Here is a 15240-nt window from a genome sequence, read left to right on the forward strand (position 1 = left end):
AAAGTGGCATGTGTTTGTGGTTTTGTAAAGTTTGGATCTGAACCAAATTTAATGGGTTCTTGCTTGTTCACCCATCTGAAACTGAATGGAAATCTGCAATCGGTATTTTGGCGTAATGATGACAAAATGAGACACTAACCAATGAACAGCAATGAAAACAACGCATCTAACCTCTGCACTTTCATGCTTGATCGTGGTAATCACCTTCAAATCACATTGATTGTATTGTAGCCTGGCTACAAGAAAAAAACGATAGATCTCCTCCAGAGATCATACAAATAGCATAATTCATGTTGAGCTGCATCCTTCACTATTTTTTAAAGCTTTGACAAGAACGATTACTATATCTCAAGTCTGAACTCTCTGCTTGAGAAGGGTAGAAGTGATTCTTTCTAATAAATAGCTATGACAAAACTGATGACAACTGAAAGAAAAATCTACAGTCAAAATGTGTTTGTGGAAATATATTGCAGCCAGATGATTCATAAGGTATAGCGAAGCTTGTTTATTGGTGTATTTAACAGAGCTCTTCATAGTTTTCAGCACCTTGCTGGCAACACACCAGGATGCCCGTCACTTTATTAACGAGGGCTATTTCTTGTTCTGCAGTTCTATTAATTAGACTTGGGCCCTCTGTCTTGTATGACTTAATTTAGTAAATGATTTGGCCTCTGGTGCATGTTTGTGTTCATTCAATTCAGTTCATCGTGATGGATGAAGATAACAATTGGAAAAAATATACTTTTCTTTCAGCAGATTCTTCAAAGCAAACCTTCAGAGCTTTCACTTCTGAAAAGTTTCTGTTTTCTTCTCGCAGAATCTTATCTACAGCCTGCTTCTTCAGCTAATGTTCTTTTCCCTTTGTCTCCTCCACTTCACCATCTCCCTCCCACTGGCTTTCCTTGCTTCCATCCTGCAGTATGTTCCTCCGGACCTGTGCATTTGTAACTTTGTACTGGAGCAGTCGCTGTCAGTGCGAGCACTGCAGGAGATGCTGGCTAACACTGGACAGAGCAGCGAGGGGGTGAGTATAGTACGTCTCATGCACGCAAACATCCAGAAAGCCTGAATGGGTGGCAACTTGGCATCAGTAACCTTTTGGATGAAAGATGTAACTTCAAACACAAAATGAATCAGCCTTTATGAATTATCATGATTTGGATGACAGTCAGAGTACACGGGTGCACACAAAACAGTTTTTTTGGGGCACAGAGTAGTGAATGAAACTAACTTCCTTCCAAAAAGATTTTTTGCTACAAGAGAATCATAGAATGTATTACATTGAAAATACAGAGCGCTTTTGAGTGCATCTGATGTAGGCCAGCTCCGAGGCCGGGGTGAACTTCTACGCTTCATTAAAAGTTTAAAATGTTTTTTCAAGGCTGCAAACTTTCCAGAGTGAAACCAAAATGTCAGATCCCGTTACAGCACCGCTTGGGAGATTTTGATCAAAACTCCAACTTGAGCCGTTGACTTAAAACATGTTAAAAAGTGTGTCTGTAAAAATGTGTGTCACCATCTGAGTACTTTCTCAAAACACGTGTCAAACTTGTTTTCATTGCGGGCCACATTGTGCCATCGGGGGGAAGGGCGGTTGTAACCGTGAAACTACATAAATGTATAACTTGCTAAGGTTGTAACGGACTTCCTGTCGCGGATGTTTTGTATGATTGCCGCTGATTTTTGTTATTATCATTTTTACTGCTAGTTTTAAACAGAATTAACCAAGGAAAAACGCAAACGTAAAAAGCATGGTTAAGAAGGAAATAATTGTGTATTATACAGTATGAAGCAATTCTCAATTTTGACTTAAAAAAGTGATTGATAAAGGATGGACATCACCTGAATAGTAAATGAATTTATCAGTCATTTTCCAAAGGCTCAGTACATATAGATGATTAGTCCCCTATGGAGTGCTTTAACACAATTAAGGACTGTATCTGAATTCCGAGGAAGGCTGTCACTTTTCATTTTCTGGACCACGTTCCCATATATTGGGAACGTATATATCTGAAGTCAATGACAATGAAAGGCCATTTTGGTTCAGGAGCGGAAATGATCAGTGAGTGCTCTGCAGCATCGGTAATCACAGCTCTGAATTTATACAAAGCAGAGTTGGCTCTTTTCTTATCGGCTGCTGTCCAGCTCACTTGGCATGTTTATTAAGTCGTCTATTGAGAAGGCGAGATACTGGGAAGCGAGACGGGCTTCCTATTCACGGTAAAATCATTCCTCTGGTGGGCTTCTTTGGTTTGTAAAGCCGTCACATTCTCATACCAAGTCACGCTGCTAAGCTCCAACAGCAACATTTTGTCTGTCATTTGATCTGAGAGCAGATTCTAAAGCAATTTTGTCCTTACATTATAATTAACAAGTGAGTTATAATGAATAACTTCTCTCCTGGATACACATGGTCGGTGTGCCCCATTTATGATTGTCATTATAAGCTGCTACTATAGGACCAGACCCGAGTTATCCAAGAATCTCGAAAAGCTGAAAACAACACTTGCATGGATCATTGTGCAGCACAGTTGCAGTGAGATAAACTCAAAACGTCTGTCCCGGGTGAGTCAGGCCTCAACGGAACTTCCATGCACAACAGCCCTTATTATCTTATTTTTGTTTACCCTTGTTGCATTGTTATTGGCCTGGGTTGCTGGATACCCGCCTCAGTGCTGGCAGCTCTCCTTTTGGCAAGAGAACACGATGTTGGCTGGACTACAAACTCTGCTAGTGAGCCTAATAAATCCCATCTCTTACTCCTTTCCACAATTATGCGCCATTTGTGCCTTTATTGCTGTTGTTGGGTTTTCGTACTCACTCAGTGTTTTTGCTTGTATGACACGAGAGTAGCGACCATGAAAAATGGGGAGGTTCATCGGTTTGTTTTTCCACCTGTGTGTATGAGAGATGTACCGACCAACAAGCCAATGGATGTGAAGCCTATGTCTAAACATTGTAGTTTTGGCATGTGTGACATTTATTTTATAACCACACGACAGGCACCTATTTCAGTGAGATACTTAACAGCAGCTAATATGGAATTGTTTTGGTGTCTTTACCAAAAACTAAAGCACACTTGGTGTGTGTGTGTTCGGGCTTTCCCTGGGTTGTAAATGTTGTAAAGCCACAGCATAGCTTTCAGTTTTGTGTTTGACCCAGTCAGTCCAGAGACAATGAATTAGCTTGTCATAGATGTCTTGGAACTGTGACTTTTAACTTGAGGCGGATATCCTCTGAGGCTGCTGCATACATCCAACGTTTTGCCTTGGTCTTGAGGTTCACTTTATGTACAAGAACTTTGAATTAAAATGAGTAGATAACGCTTTAGGAATGAGGCCTCTAGTGTTATGTAGTGTAGTTTGTGGCTTGTAACTCGGCTTTTCTCTGAGTCTTGCAAGTATTTGCAAGTCCGCATACAAATAGCGTCCTTCACATTTGTTTACTGTGTAAGATGAGTCCATGTCACATGATCTGTGACCATTAAACTATAGTGTACTTAACTCTCTATAGTCGGCTGTACTAATGGCACTCTTCTTCTGTACGTCTACAATGACAATTGTGTTTGTTATTGCAGACGTACAGTTGCAATAGTAACAATTTTATATTGAAATACGGGACAATACAAGGATTAAACAAAGGTTTCAAAGTGAAAATGCAATATAGGGAGACTTTATTTTACTCAGTGCCTCACTGCATTGGAAATTCTGCAGTTTTATGGAACAAAGCATGTAGCAGATCCCTAAGTATAGGCTGGAATTCAAACAGGGAGACACTGTGGAACATTTCTTGGTGCTGCTGCAAGCGATCCACTGTAATGTCACCTGAAGTCAAATCAGCATTTACTGCATAAAGCTGGCAAGTACAGTACATTTTTAGGATATGAGAATCACACCAGCAAATCTCCATTCTCCGGCCATTTGGTGTACTTAGTTTTACTGAGGTAAAGGTACAGTTCTGCAGGTTAGGTTTTGGGCGAAAAAAATGGAAACGAAAAGGTTTAGTATTAGTGCAATCATTTACTGTATACATACGTTATTGCTATATCAGTAAGACTTACTTCACTCATGAAGTTGATTTGAGATAAATAAATAAATTTGGTGTATACAGTATGCACAAATTTGATATGTCAAAACATGGCCATTAACATAACAATCTACAGTGTCAGTCTTGAAGATAATGCAGAGAGGATTACATTTTTCTTTTTCTTTTGACTTGCATGGTCATACATCTGATCCCTTGGTGTTTTTTGAAGATGGGATTCAATCACAGAAAAATAGCTGAAGTTGGAGTAAAGTAATTGCATGCAGTTTCCGTTTTGCTGTAAAAGAAACCAATTAAGGAAAACTCCGCGCGACTGAAACTTGAATTTGCTCGACGCTTGAACTCTCAGCAAATTCAGACTTGAGAAACAATCATTCCTTGAAGATGCGACTTACACCTCACCTCCTCTTCTAAAGCACATACACAGCCCAGCTGGGTACCAAGCTGTATAGGATACAGTACACCGAGAGGGTCACCCAAGCAAAGGTCACCATTCTTGGCAATGATGTGTCCGCACAACAAGCTCGAAATACAGGCTGGCTTGCTGTGCATCCCCCGCCTCCTTCACTCCCAGCTGTTGCCGTATACTCTTCAAGTTTTTAATTTGATGAAAGCCTCATGATTGGGTTTGTCAAATATTTGGTTGCCTAAACACAATTTGCTGCTGTCTGTTTGGGTCTCTTTTTGTTAGCCCCCCCCCCCCCCCCAAAAACAAAAAACAACAACAACTCTATAAATATAAACAAAAAAGGAGTGGTAACGTAGTGAGAATTGTCCGTGTTGTTGTTGTCCAATGTTCATTGGATTATTTTTTTTCTGAATATAAACAAAAATGACTTCTTAACAGTATATTTTATTTTTTCCCCCCTCGTGCCACTAGAGGTTGATTAAAAAGGTAAGCCGAAATAAAATTATTTAACCCCAGTGGTGATGGAAAAAAGGCTCATCTTTTCATTCTTTTTTGGCAAATGTCAATTTCCACTATGTTATGTTGTGTCTATTGTAGGATAGCTCAATACTGTATTTGTTTGTTTGTGTTGGGTGGTTGTTTGACGAATAGTTCATCATGTTTTTGTTTTTTTTGCCTAATCTGCTTGCACTTAAATAATGATAATCATACTTTTTTGTTGCTCATTCAGCTGCCGTTCAGTTAGTTTGAGAAATGGACGTTATAGAACAAGCATGATTGTATTTAGAGGTTGGAAAAACCAGGATGGAGATAATCCAGCACTTTTATTTCCTGGCAGGCGGGCCAGGGGGGCGGACATCGGACCCTGCTCTATGGTCACGCCATCCTCCTGCGCCACTCCTTCAGTGGCATGGTGAGTAGCAACGGAATTCAATAGCACAATGTGAAATCGTAGCAAACACTCCATTAGGTACACCTTCCAATGGAAAGCTGTATCATTCAAAAAGTTAATTGTATCCCTGTATTTTTCAACTGGTGCGACGTAATTGTCAAACACCAAATTCAGGTAATGTCAGATGCATTGAAATACACCAGTCAATCAAATAATTTGACATTATTTTATTTTTGTGGTTGTATTTTGCCGTCATTTAGAATAGCACCGCATCATACTGAGAGGTGTTTCCAATAATGTTCCCCCCAAAAATGAAACTTCATAAAATTAGCTCTCAGTATGATGCAGTGCTGTTCTCCGCTGCAAATGAAACCACAAAGATAAGAACATTATAAATGAATCTGTGTTCTTGTCATATACAGCATTATTATACTTGTAAAGGGATATATTTTGAATGCGTGTATTGAGTCTTGTCATATTATGTAAATATACAATGCAAAACACAGACATACTGTAATTTATATTTTCAATTGGTTTTGTCTTAGTACCTGACCTGTTTGAAGACGTCAAGGTCTCTGACAGACAAGTTGTCATTTGATGTCGGACTACAAGTTGATTCAATAGGTACAGTATAACTGCCTCTTTATTTTCTCTTTTACTGCTCTTGCTTAGCCGGTTAAGTTTGACCTTAACGGCAACCTTGACACAATATATGAACACAACAGCTTCCTCAAATGATGGTTATTTTTAACGCTCCCTAAAATAGAAAGTTGACCCAAACGCGCGTCGGCCACCAGGGCGTCACATTTATCAGCTGTCGTACATTCCAACGGCTCGTAATTGCTAATGGAAGCTTGTTTGCGTGAACAGGAGAGGCCTGTTGGTGGACCATCCACCCTGCCTCCAAGCAGAGGTCAGAAGGAGAGAAGGTCCGCATCGGAGATGATCTGATTCTCGTCAGCGTGTCAACAGAACGCTACTTGGTCAGTTAACTCACTCGGGTTCTCCATTGTACTGGTGCAATGTCCACGAATGCTGTATCTCCATCCATTGCTTCACGTTACTTTTGACATGTTTTGTTCTTCTCTTATTGACCCCTCGAGCTTACTCTTTCTTTTGAAATAAGTTTCGCAAAAAGCCAAAGAAAAAGCACACTGCAAAGCAAACATCCCTTGATGCTGCTGAATTGAGCTATTGCACAAGTGCCGACATACAACTTGTTGTCAAGTTGTACTTTTCCCGAAGATTTTGATATAATTCTGAATTGTGTGACCCCAGGGACGTTCGAGGGTCAATTTTTCTGATTTCTTCTCTCTGTAAATGACCTCAATTAACCTTGTCATATAGTCCAGCTACGTTGAAAGCTTTGTTTTACGCATTCATTGTTTAACTATACGGTACAGTGGTACCTTGACTTACGAGTGTTGCGAGCCAAAATTTGAATTACAAGGCAGCTTTAAATATGCCCATGCTTGAGTGAAGTGTGAAAAAAAAAAAAAAAAAAAAAAAGGAGAGTGGCATTCAAAGATTCACTTTCAGTCGTTTATTGACCAGGGCAAACTGTCACGCAAATACAAAATGAAAACACTCACAGGGAGCATGGAGAAGACGCTAACACTGAACTAATCGCGTGATAAATGCATGGCCAACTGGAACTGCAGTCGGGGCTGCTGACAACACAGACTAGGCCACGTCAAAACACACATTTTAGATTGTGTGTGTGTTTGGCTTACTTACACTTTATACAGCCAGTTTATTTCATGACATTTTCTTTTATGAGGATTTTTTTTTTTTTTTAGGGCTGGAACGGATTAATGGCATTTCAAATCACTTCAATAGGGCAAATTGATTTGATATGCAGGTAAATTGGGTTACAAGCTTGGTCATGCAACAAATTAAACTTGTAAGTCAAAGTGTCACTGTACTTGGCTTTGAAAAAGTACCTGTGTAAATGTGAACACCCCTTGATTATATCACCTGATTGGCCCAGATGAGTCTGGCGTCATGAACAGTTTTAAGCTGCTCTCCATCATGACGTTTTTTCAGCTCTGAGCGCACGAGTTGCTTTGCTGTTGTTTTTCCCTCAGATCTAAATATTCCCTGTCATCACTTGCAAGTTAACTAAACTAAATATTGATTTGCCTGTGTGTCTGGAGCTTACGCTGTAGTTGTCTGCTTTGCTTCACTGTCACTGTCTAACTACACAAGCAAGGGGTGACAAGGAGTGTGTAGGGGGGCTTAAAAGCTCCTTATCTGTAAAAGAAATCAGATTTCCTTTTAATGTTGTTGTGTCGTCAATTTAGTCCCTGGGTAAAAAAGAGGGAGACTGAGAAAAATTGTTGGAGGCTCAACAGAGGAAGACAAATAGGAAAAAGGTGGTGCGGCGACGTGGCAAGCATACTAAATCGAGCAGCGGTGTATTGTTGTGGCCATTTCGACGGGCAAATGTGCTTTTAATGCAAAGCTGGCAGATGTCCAAACTTGCATGTCCTCCGCTGGGAAATCTCCACAGGATTTGGCTCGAGTGTTTCTTTCGAGGAATGGGGCACTTGAGAAATTTAAAGCAAAAGCAATCAGAGCGCCATTCGATGTGAAGCCTATGCAGGACAGAAGCTTTTGTATCTTAAATAAAAGAATACATACATGCTTGGAGTTAATTTGATTGATTATGGACATTGTGTCTTTGTAGATCTAGAGAAAGCCTATGACAAAGTACCCAGAGAGGAACTGTGGCACTGCATGCGGAAGTCTGGAGTGGCAGAGAAGTATGTTAGAATAATACAGGACATGTACGAGGGCAGCAGAACAGCGGGGAGCTGTGCTGTAGGTGTGACAGAAGAATTTAAGGTGGACGTGGGACTGCATCAGGGATCAGCCCTGAGCCCCTTCCTTTTTGCAGTGGTGATGGATAGGCTGACAGATGAGGTTAGACTGGAATTTGCAGATGACATTGTGATCTGCAGTGAAAGCAGGGAGCAGCTGGAGGAACAGTTAGAAAGATGGAGGCATGCACTGGAAAGAAGAGGAATGAAGATTAGCCGAAGTAAAACAGAATATATGTGCATGAATGAGAGGGCTGGTGGGGGAAGAATGAGGCTACAGGGAGAAGCGATAGCAAGGGTGGAGGACTTTAAATACTTGGGGTCAACCGTCCAGAGCAATGGTGAGTGTGGTCAGGAAGTGAAGAAACGGGTCAAAGCAGGTTGGAACGGGTGGAGGAAGGTGTCAGGTGTGTTATGTGACAGAAGAGTCTCTGCTAGGATGAAGGGCAAAGTTTATAAAACAGTGGTGAGGCCAGCCATGATGTACGGATTAGAGACAGTGGCACTGAAGAGACAACAGGAAGCAGAGCTGGAGGTGGCGGAAATGAAGATGTTGAGGTTCCCTCTTGGAGTGACCACGTTGGATAAAATTAGAAATGAGCTCATCAGAGGGACAGCCAAGGTTCGATGTTTTGGAGACAAAGTTAGAGAGCGCAGACTTCAATGGTTTGGACACGTCCAGAGGAGAAATAGTGAGTATATTGGAAGAAGGATGATGAGGATGGAGCTGCCAGGCAAGAGAGCTCGAGGAAGACCAAAGAGAAGGTTGATGGATGTCGTGAGGGAAGACATGATGGCAGTTGGTGTTCGAGAGGAGGATGCAGGAAATAGGCTTACATGGAAAAGGATGACGCGCTGTGGCGACCCCTAACGGGACAAGCCGAAAGGAAAAGAAGAAGAAGAAGATGGATCAATTCAAAACTTGATAGTAGGAAAATGGTGTAAAGTTTATTGTAAATTTGATACAGCCAAACAAGCTATACTTCATTGCTTTGTAATTTAATAGGGGTTCCACATTTGGCAAAACACGATGAGGCACTTCCTTGCAGTTCAGGTCAATGGCGGAGCCCTACGGCAGGAGACTGGGATAAAGCACCTGTAGCAAATTAAACATCTACAGTGTCTCGTTGTTTTACACAAGATGTCTTTAAGAACAACCAAAGATGACCATATCTGATGATATTTGTATAAGTAAATGATATTCATGTTTAACTTTTGTCCCAAGATGCCAGCGATTTAAAAAAGGAAAAGAAAAGAAAAATATATCTATATTCGGGTTCAAACCAATATATATTTATATCTATATTTTGGGTTCAAACCATTATGTCAACAGCTTGTAGTTATCGCTGCGCACAAGTAATTCAAAGAGGAAGGCAAAAAGGGTAACATGTTTTTCAAGTTTTATGTTTCTTAATGTGTAATGAAAAATCGGAAAGAGGTGATAAAGTTTCAACTCAATGTGGCTAATTCTGCCTCGGGTCAGAATCCTCTCAGCTGCCTGACAGCTCCACCTCTGTAACACTCCTATTTTCACCTTTTTTTTTTGAGTGTGTTGGCATCTATCCAATTCCTTCCTTGTTGCTAACCGGAGGTGGATATTGTGGATAGTTTCAGCAAAGCTCCTGAAGCCCAAAGAAACAAGTCAGCAAGAGGCTGCGGGGATGTGCCCATGAGTGCACGACAAATGATTGACACCCCGTCAGCCAAACCTTCTGTCTCTGTTTGGTTGTCTTTCCTCGGCGGTTTCTTAAAAATCCAATTCGAGGTCCACGATTTGGACAGATAGGCATCATTTTTTCACAGATTATTTCCCCAATGTCCTACTGTCAGGTTTATATTGACAGTTTTAATAAATATGACAAAAGGTGTGTGTGTGTGTGTTTTTTAACCATAAAATGCCCCTTTAAACTTAGAGCAGTGGTGGTTAACGTATAGCCCGTGGGCCACAAGTGTCCCACTCCATTCTTTCATCTGGCCAAGGCTTCATAGTTTATTTATTTATTATTTATTTTTCTCATGATATACTATCATTTGTTATTGGATTTGTTCTAAATTGTGTAGTAAAAATCTTATCAAAATAAATGGTTTTAAGTAACATATTAATTCATAATAATTCAATTAATTAATAATCCTACCAAAAATGAGCATGAATTAATTACAATAAACCAATTTACGTAAAATACAAAAATATTAGTGACATCATTTTACAATTTACAATTTGAAAAAAATGAATCCATATATTGATGTGTGTACGTGTGTGTGTGTATGTGTTTGTTGTGTGTATATATATATATATATATATATATATATATATATATATCTCATCTCCAAATGACCTGGTTTATGTGCCTGTTTTTAAAAATCAAATTTGGCCCTTGAGCACAAACGTTTACCCGCCACTGCCTTAGAGAACGCACTCAATTTTTCTTCAGGGGAAAATGGAAGTCATTGTTTAGCATGTTCACATTTTGTTGAGCATCCACAAACTTGTAAATCCTGCCCATAGGGAGACTGGAGCAACTCCAAGTACGTCTGGGGGAAGGAGTTATTGTTAAGGCATTGCTACTCCACGAAGCGCTGATGATGCACTGGTTCTTTTTAGCCAGCAGCCCTCTAACACTGTTTGGCAGCACTTGTTGATGGATGCAGAGGTTGCTGTAATATCTTTTCAAATCCCAGCACTGGGATATCCTCTGAGGGGTGTTTGCTGATTCTTTGTGCTTGTCTTTGCTTCCCTACTGTCAATGTTACTATTTTATGCTGGGCCATTCTGTTTTAAACACTGTGGCTTCTCTTCTTGCAGCACCTCTCCATCTCCAATGGCAACATCCAGGTGGATGCGTCGTTCATGCAAACCCTGTGGAACGTCCAGCCAACCTGCTCCTCCAGCAACATGGCTGTAGGCAAGTTTACCTACATATCTTTATATAATGATATTGTTCTATGATTCCTTGACTATATCTACAGGGTGTTCCCTCCAAAAAATTACATAATTTAAAATATGAATATTGAGTACATGTCTGAGGCATACAATTAAAAAGGCTTCATGTTGAAAATTTAAATATTGACAAAAAATTCCAAGAACATATTTAGTTTCCTTTAACTATTTCTTTAATTCAAACAGTTTTTGTAACCACTTTCACTCAGCTTTACAAATGCTCGATATTGCATCACTTGGGACACGACACCTTTTTGCCTTCCTCTTTGATTTTCTTTTTTTGTGTGCAATGCCCATATGGGCTTTCCAATTGGTGTAGTTGTATTAAATTGCTTCAAAAAACAAAATGCCTTCTCAGTGCAAATGAAAGTCATTTGTCACCATGAAAAAAAAGAAAAAGTAAAATATTAAACTAAACTAAAATTTAAACTTGAGTTTACCATTAAATTTAGTTCGGTTTTACGCATCTCGTTAAAATTTGAGCTCATGTAAGCGAGAATTGGCTATGTTGTGAGACTACGGAATGATCTCAATTTTATTTTTTTTAGAACACCCTGTTCTATATATCCCTAATATCAATATCAGGAGTCTCAATTTTCCTTTGTTTCGTTAGGGTACTTGGTTGGTGGTCATGTGATGCGTCTCTGTCGTGGCCATGATGAGAGTTTGACCATCCCTGGAGCAGAAAGGAGTGAGGAGGAGCAGCGGTATTGTGGTCCATTTTAGTACAGTCCCAAATTGTCTGTACAAGATTAGATTTTTTTTTAAGTGCTTTTGTGTAAGACTAATGAGAAATCCCTGACCAACCAAAACTGCTAAGTGGGCAATCGAACAAGATGAATGGGATCGGTTTCTGTAATGTGACGTAGCTTTGTGGCTGTCACAAGACATGAAAATTACAGGATGATAATACATAAGTGATCAATGAGGGTGATACACTCTTCTCATATTATGTAGCTACTATTTTACTATTAGCCCTTCTCTACACTGATGGCCAGAAAGCTACCTGAGAGAGGCATTTTTACTACTCGGCAACCTAGATTTGCCCATTATTTTGCCATTTGTACACATGTACCCGAGTGCAGACTTTAAATTCAGAATCCATATCAAAACAAAACAAACAGAGACAATACACAGATAAATAAAGACAAGGCTGAGCAGAAAGTACACTATATGTTAAGGTGGAAGAAGATACAAGTTTAAAAAAAAAAAAAAAGACTAATTATACAGTGAAATGTTACAGGTTAAAAAAATATTGCCTGATTCAATTTCACTTTTGGTGTTGTAATAACTGCTGGAATGTACTGCACTCACCAGTGGAGGTAGATTCTGCAGATTTTTATTCGTCCTTATTTTGCCTTACTCAAAAAAAGTAATAAAATGTTAATTAACAGCAAGTCGTGAGATTGATTAATATGAAGATTTTTGTTTTTTACTGTGTTTTCTAATGCTATTTACCATTTATCTATTCGACTAATCAGACATGCTAACTATGTCCGCTGTGGGTCGTGAGCATTTCTGCAGTTGGCTCCGAAGGCTACCCGTGAAGTGCGTTTTACAATAAATATCTCAATATCTTAATTAAACTACTGTATGTTGCAGCCATTACCTTAAGGCCAAATTATTACATTAAGCTTTTGCATGATATTGAACTTTACGTAAAAAAATTAATAAAAGAAAAACAGACCTCATGCACACATTTGGAAACGCCACCATCATTAATCCCCCAAGAATGTGTAAATTGCTTTTAATCTATTTTATTTTCATGTCAGATTCTTGAGAAGTGTGTCATTGAATTGCCACTGCGACATAATAATGGAACTTCTATGTGCTTCCAGGATAGTCAACTACGAGGCCGGTAAGGGAGTGTCAAAAGCCCGCTCCCTGTGGAGACTGGAGCCTCTGAGGATCAGGTGGGTTGAACTTCCCAATACGTGACTACATACTGTAGGCATGCACACAATCAGCGTGACTAACATCACACCCACACAATAAAAACATCTCCGAAATTTCAAGAGTTGGTTTCTTGTCGGCGGCACGACTGGTTGGAGTGTCTGCCTTGCAGTTCTGAGGACCGGGGTTCGGTCCCCGGCCCCGCCTGTGTGGAGTTTGCATGTTCTCCCCGTGCCTGCGTGGGTTTTCTCCAGGCACTCTGGTTTCCTCCCACATCCCAAAAAAAACATGCATGGTAGGTTAATTGACGACTCTAAATTGCCCGTAGGTGTGAATGTGAGTGCAAATGGTTGTTTGCTTGTATGTGCCCTGCGATTGGCTGGCAACCAGTTCAGGGTGTACCCCGCCACCTGCCCGATGGGATAGGCTCCAGCACGCCTGCGACCCTAGTGCGGAGAAGCGGCTCAGAAAATGGATGGATGGATATATATATAGAAAGAGAGAGAGAGAGATATATACTTTACTTTTTCCTCTGAGCTGTCACTACCAATTATTGCTCCTTCAGAGGACCCTGTTGACATCTCTTTCAATCTTCTCCCCCTCTCTCTTTTCACCTCTTCCTTGATCTGTCCACCCACGCAATTTGCCTCTGATCACATCTGGCGATTCTCACTGGGGTTGTCTGTCAGAGTTTGTTCTGTTACCCTGTGCATTCTTCAATTAGAAGGGATTTCTACAGTTAACGCAGCACTGCCTTGAGCTATTGTAAATGCAAGTGCTGGAATAGCTTGCCGCACCAGTCATGCCAGAGTAGCATCTGCTCCATTTGTACACTGATTGAGGAGTATCTGCAACATTTGCACAATCAACATTGTACCAGATTATCGCACTACTCTCAGCGCCTTTTGCACAATGGTCATTGCAGCGGACTATTGCAATATTAGTCTTTCTAACTGCTCTAAGTGCTAGAGGACTCTGCATCTTTTTTCACAATTGTCCAAAAAAAAAAACATTGCACCGGCATTACTAGATACCGAGCAACCCTTTATTGCTCAAGAGCGACTCCAACTGCTGGAGACAAATTCCTTGTGTGTTTTTTGGACATACTTGGCAAATAAAGATGATTCTTATTCTGATTCTGAGATACAGTAAGCTGCTGGTCTAGTATTAATTTATTCTGAAAATATAAAAGCTTGTGATGCGTGGTGCCTTCAGCTGGAGCGGAAGCCACATTCGCTGGGGTCAGGCCTTCCGACTACGCCACCTCTCCACCGGCCATTACCTGGCCCTGACTGAGGACCGGGGACTGATCCTACAGGACAGGGAGAGGTCCGACACCACTGCCGCCTCCTTCTGCTTCAGACCCTCCAAGGTCAGTGCTCAGTCACTTACCACATTTGTACAATTTAGACATCACTTTATAGAACCTGAGAGTTGTTAAGTGTTTGCAAAGCCCAGTGTCGTCATTGTACCTTTAGGAGTGGCACTGCTTGTGAGACAAAGATATGGCTTTTTGTGCCCTCGACACTTTCCATGGCTAAGAAACATGCTCTATACATTGCATATCCACATTTTTAGTCCTGGAAAAGGTGCAGTTACCGCAGTTATAATGAACCCTGTGGACCAAATCCCAATTTCTGCAATGTCTTTCCATTGTCAAAAGCTGTTAAGCACACTAAACTAACCATTTTCACTTCTGAGGTCCATTGATGTCGACTGTGACTTTACAAAGGGTGTCCACGGAGCCTTAAACGGAACCTTAAACTGTCTTAAATTTGAGTTTCCAAAATGAATGAGGAGTCTTCATTTTGATCAAAGTGGCTGGAAAAAAAAAAAATTCTAAAAAGTCTTAACTGTGACTTCTGAAAGCCTGCAGATACACTGACAAAAAGAACAGTGGTGCAGTCAGAGTCCAACTTTGTTTTTATACACCTGGTCCCTATAGAGCTAATTATTGGACTCTAAAGTAAAAGTTTGTACCTTTTCCAGAACCCCCCCAAAAATGTTGAGGTTACAAAAGTAGTACCTTTGTAGGTACCACCCCAGTGACAAGCCATTGCTTCCTAAAAATACTATCATTTATTTTTTTCATAAGCCTATCCAAATTTTAAGTGTATTGAAAGCTGCTAAAGGCCCATTCTTTTTTTCTTCGAGAATATTATAGTCATCGTTTGGAGAGAAATATGCATCCTATTTTGGTCTACTGACTGGAGTGAATCTAAATATCTTCCGCAGACTTCAT

At 40.3% G+C, this 15240-nt stretch overlaps 1 protein-coding gene across 1 annotated transcript in view; it reads left to right on the top strand.

Moving 5' to 3' along the window:
- The window catches only part of ryr3 (ryanodine receptor 3), a 95393-nt gene that overhangs the window by 14713 nt on the left and 65440 nt on the right, over nt 1-15240 (top strand). Inside the window, exons 3-12 of the mRNA XM_061705160.1 lie at nt 920-1024; nt 2849-2881; nt 4925-4939; nt 5292-5366; nt 5891-5969; nt 6216-6328; nt 10971-11070; nt 11719-11812; nt 12944-13018; nt 14214-14370. Coding sequence (XP_061561144.1) covers nt 920-1024; nt 2849-2881; nt 4925-4939; nt 5292-5366; nt 5891-5969; nt 6216-6328; nt 10971-11070; nt 11719-11812; nt 12944-13018; nt 14214-14370 — 846 coding nt within the window. The remainder of the gene's footprint in view (nt 1-919; nt 1025-2848; nt 2882-4924; nt 4940-5291; nt 5367-5890; nt 5970-6215; nt 6329-10970; nt 11071-11718; nt 11813-12943; nt 13019-14213; nt 14371-15240) is intronic.

The sequence above is a fragment of the Phycodurus eques genome, chromosome 18, assembly GCF_024500275.1.
Source record: "Phycodurus eques isolate BA_2022a chromosome 18, UOR_Pequ_1.1, whole genome shotgun sequence".
Lineage (NCBI taxonomy): Eukaryota > Metazoa > Chordata > Actinopteri > Syngnathiformes > Syngnathidae > Phycodurus > Phycodurus eques.